Below are 5,000 nucleotides of genomic sequence, written 5' to 3' on the forward strand. Positions count from 1 at the left end.
AACATATTACACGCTTATATATATATATATATATATATATATATATAATATATATATATATATATATATATATATATATATTAACTTAACTTTATTGTTTTTGAGGGCGTACATGCATAGACAGCAACAATAATAACACAGCAATTAATACCATAAAACATCACAAAATTCATAAAATCCATGTGTGTTGTTGTTATCCTCCAAAATGATGTCACTTCCTGCAGGATGATGCCTTTGAGGAACTGGCTTTTATTAGTTAAAGGGATTGGGAAATAAGCTCAAAACGAAATAGAATTTATTTGACACTCACCCCTATGTGATTTTTTTTTTTTTTTTTTTTTACATATCTCTAAATGTTACTGTGTATTTTACAATTTTTGTACTTTAAAACTGAATAAACATAATTTCTCTAATTTCACCAAAATTGTATTTAAAATGTAGCTTTAATGTGATTAAAGTTGCTGTGACAGATAAATAGAAGATGGATAGATATAGATTCATCCATACATTTGTATATTTTAACTTAATGTTTTGATATTAATAAAAAGGTAATATGCATTTATTCACCAACTAGCAATATTTCAACAATAATCCTTTATTATTATATTATTGACTTTAAATGTTTCTTTTTCTTAGGAGGACACACAACTGAAATCATCCGTCTGTTAGGGAGTTTATCTCAGTCTTATAACCCTCGACATTATGTGATCGCAGACACTGACAAAATGAGTGAAGAGAAGATCCGAACTTTTGAAGCAGAGCGGAAGAAAAGTGATTCAACCTCTCAGGTGATGGATCTTTTTTTTTTTTTTTTTTTTTTCTTTCAGACAATAAACAAGTTATAGATCAATAGTGAACAAGATAAATGATACAAAGAAGCTTGATTTGTCTATTGAAAATTATTTAAAAGAGAGTGGGGGCACAAAAAATGAAAAGCATATTATGAAAGAGTATTAAACATGGTACAAATTCTAGATGCTTTTATAGCTTTCTTGTTTACAGACGTTGTGATTGTATTTAAGGACAACTTCAATTCTTGTTTGTAGATAAGCGGGATTTACTCTTTGTATTTTTACATTTATGGATATACAACTTTCCAATAAATAAAAGGAGGTTAATACAAAAACCTAGTTTGATTAGATTCTTGTCATTAATATAAAACCCCTAAAGAATGAGTCTATAAGATAATGAAAAATCACAGAACTTCAAAACAGGTGATGGATCTGAACTGAACACATATTTATACTCCAAAAACTATGGAAGCTTGTTCCGCCACAGAATAAAACATTTTACATCGATGACTTTATTTCTCAGAATTGCGAGATATAAAGTCAGAATTGCGTGAAATAAAGTCGCAATTGCGTGTTATAAAGTCAGAATTCTGACTTTTTTTCTCGCAATTGCGACTTTATATCTCTTTATAACATAATTGCGAGTTTATATCTAGCAATTCTGACATCTTTTATCAGAATTGTGAGATAAAGTCCAATTCTAAGGGAAAAAAAGACGGACTTTTTTATTTATTTATTTTTACCTCAGAATAGTTTATATCTCACAATTCTGACTTTATAACACGCAATTGCGACTTTATATCATGCAATTCTGACTTTATATCTCCCAATTGCGTATTATAAAGTCAGAATTGCGAGTTTATATCTCATAATTCTGACTTTATAACACGCAATTGCGACTTTATATCACGCAATTTTGACTTAATAACACACAATTGCGATTTTATATCACGCAATTCTGACTTTATAACCTGCAATTGCGACTTTATATCACGCAATTCTGAGATAAAAAGTCGGAATTGTGAGATGTAAATTCACAATTGTGAGAAAAAAAAGTCGGAATTGTGAGATTAAAAAGTCGCAATTACCTTTTTTATTTTTCACTCTGTGGCGGAAACAAGCTTCCATAAAAAACCCTTTCTTCTGTGGAACTCAAAAATCCCATTGGTTTTGTCTTACTTTGACCAGCAGATGGCAGCAGTTCCTTTGTCTTTTCATGTATTGACTGTGGTTTTGAAATGATAGATAGATAGATAGATAGATAGATAGATAGATAGATAGATAGATAGATAGATATTCCCTTATTCAGTCAGGTGTAGAATGTTTTTCTGCTTTTATTCTCATTAAAACCCTGACATTTGTCATGTTTCCCTTTATTTTTCTATTCACAGTTCACTCTCCACCGGATTCCTCGCAGTCGGGAGGTTCGTCAGTCATGGAGTTCCTCCGTTCTGAGTTCCCTGAGCGCTCTGATGTCATCCGTACCGCTGGTCTTTAGGCTTCAGCCGGATATGGTGGGTAACTTCTCCTCTCATTCATCCCCCCATCAAATCCTCATTAAGTATTAATTTCCTCTTTTCTGCAGAGTATTCTGTATAACACCCTCCAGAAATAGCATATCATAACATATTTATGAGATCATGCCTATGGGCAGCCCAGCTCTGTTTTGAGGATGATGAGAGCCTTTTATTCAAATTTAGATGGATATTTAAATATTATGCAAACATACTTATGGATATGATAAATATTAGTTTGCATTACCAGATTCGAAAATGTTAAGTAGTCAAGACAAGTCACAATTATTTAAATAACGCTTTATACAAGTACAGATTGTTTCAAAGTAGCTTCCATTATTAATAAACAGGAAAATAACAGTGTTAATGTTGCAAAATTATGAATCATTTAAAAGAACAATCTTTAGCAGCTCCACATATGACAATAGTGTCATTATTCTGCTCTGTTTAGTTCAGTGTGGTTTCAGCTGTCATAGCTGTCAATGTTTCAAAGTTCATCAATTATAAAAACAAAAAAGATAAAAAGTTCAGTTCAGGTGTAAGCAGCTCTACAGAAGACAATAGTGTTATTATTCAGCTTAAGTAACATGCTAATTTATTAGACTGTATTATTAATTCTATATTGTTTATCGTTCTTTAATGTGCTTTCTAAAGCAAATCTCTGTAACTGCGTGTCCTTCAGATTAACACTGTGGCGTCTTTTGCCCGGTTCATAACCTTGAGAATTCAAACATCCTGTGCACTGTTTTGGAAAACAGCTTTTTATAAATATCTCCACCCTTTATTATTTATAGAGGCCATGTCATCTGCGAAATGTAGTCCAAATACTTTTCCTGATTGGTTTGACCAGATACAGAAGCAATGTGTTTGCGATTTGTATGAGACACATCATGGCCATATTCCAGGATGACAATGTCAAGATTTGTCAGACTCAAATTGTGAAAGAATGGTTAGGAGAGAGCATGAAGAATCATTTTCACACATGAAGTGAACCAACCTCTGAGTCCAGTCCTTAAAGGGATAGTTCACTTTGAAATTAAATTTTGGTATGTTTTAGCTTACCTCAAGGGCATCCAAGATGTAGGTGTCTTTGTTTCCGCATTAGTTTCATTTTTGATATTTTTAGGTCAAACCGTTCTTGTCTGTCAGTCGTATAATGCAGGTCTATGGTCACTGTCTCAAAGAGCATGCACAGAGAAGTCTAAATGAAACAATTCCCCATCGTAAGTACACACTGATGGCCTAAGACACGAAACGAGCGGTTTGTGTGAGAAAACGAACAGTATTTATATCGTTTTTACCTCTACAACCACGTCCAAGTGATCTGAGGGCGCGCGCGCTTCCTGGTGTGTGACGTGTGCGCGCGTTCTGGCTTAGTCTGCGCAAGCGCCGGAAAGTGATCTCTCGTGCGTTTTATCGGTAAAAACGATATATAAATACTGTTCGTTTTCTCACACAAACCGCTCGTTTCGTGTCTTAGGCCATCAATGTGTACTTACGATGGGGAATTGTTTAATTTGGACGATGGGGAATTGTTTTAATTTGGACTCTGTGCATGCTCTTTGAGACAGTGACCATAGACCTGCATTATATGACTGACAGACAAGAACGGTTTGACCTAAAAATATCAAAATTGAAACTACTGCGGAAACAAAGACACCTACATCTTGGATGCCCTTGAGGTAAGCTAAAACATACCAAAATTTAATTTCAAAGTGAACTATCCCTTTAAAATCATTGAAAGTCTTTGGGATGTGCTGGAGGAGACTTTACAGAGTACTGGACTCTTGCATTGTCAATACAAGATCTTGACCAAAAATTGACTGAAATAACATTCAAAGGCAAAAAATTCCCTGAAATCCCTAACCAAGATATTAAAGGGATAGTTCACCCAAAAATGTATTCCAAACTTGTAAGACTTTCTATATTCTGCGAAACACAAAAGAAAATATTTAGAAAATATGTTTTAGTTACCCATCATAGGATCCAATGTTTTCTGGACTATATCTTCTTTTGAAAGTCATACAGGTTATAACAACATGAGGGTGAGTAAATGATGGCAATTTTTGTATGAACTATCTCTTTAACACAAAAGCAGCAGTTATTGTGCATGTCACAAAGCAGCAAAGGGAATGTTTAAGCAGGTGATAAAGACATTTCTTCCTTCAGCAGGTGATAAGACTATCATATTACCGCTGGAAGACTATCTGCTGTATAAGCAAACACTAATCCTGCTGTTTCTCTGCTTGTCTTCAGCAAGAGAGAGAGAGCTGCTGGGAAAACACTCAAGGATAGATAAAAAAAAAGTGAGAGAGGGGGTTGATTTAGTAAAAAAGAGAGGGATGGGCAGCGTTAAATCCCTTTTTCAGGAATGATCCGCAATCCAGAGCCCCTTTCTCTCTCTCTCTCCTCCTCCTGTGGTTGTGTAATGAAGGGTTGTGAGCGGGGCAGTCGAGGGGTCTTGTTCTCAGGATGTGGCGAGACCTGACTGGCTCCTTGGCCCAGCGGCCTGACTCCTCTCACACGGAGCCAGGCAGTTTCGGGTTTCCGTGTTGCCGTGGAGACCAGCTGAGAGGAGGCGGAGCGTGACTAAGCGGCCCGCGCTGCAGTGCTTGAGCAGCAGAGCTCAAAGGTCACAGCTAACCAGACAAATCTCTCACGGATCACCACACTAGTATTCTGTTCAGCTCTAATT

The 5,000-nt window shown here is 35.4% G+C and overlaps 1 protein-coding gene across 1 annotated transcript in view; it reads left to right on the forward strand.

Annotated features, from left to right (window-relative positions):
* Positions 1-636: 636 nt before the first annotated feature.
* LOC308686653 (UDP-N-acetylglucosamine transferase subunit ALG14-like) overlaps positions 637-5,000 on the forward strand; it is a gene marked incomplete at its 5' end in the record, with an annotated part of 13,098 nt that continues 8,734 nt past the window's right edge. The window contains 2 exons of the mRNA XM_081395090.1: positions 637-788; positions 2,183-2,305. Of these exons, the coding sequence (XP_081251216.1) occupies positions 637-788; positions 2,183-2,305 (275 nt within the window). The remainder of the gene's footprint in view (positions 789-2,182; positions 2,306-5,000) is intronic.

The sequence above is a fragment of the Scardinius erythrophthalmus genome, assembly GCF_964197995.2.
Source record: "Scardinius erythrophthalmus genome assembly, contig: HAP1_SCAFFOLD_598, whole genome shotgun sequence".
NCBI classification, from domain to species: Eukaryota; Metazoa; Chordata; class Actinopteri; order Cypriniformes; family Leuciscidae; genus Scardinius; species Scardinius erythrophthalmus.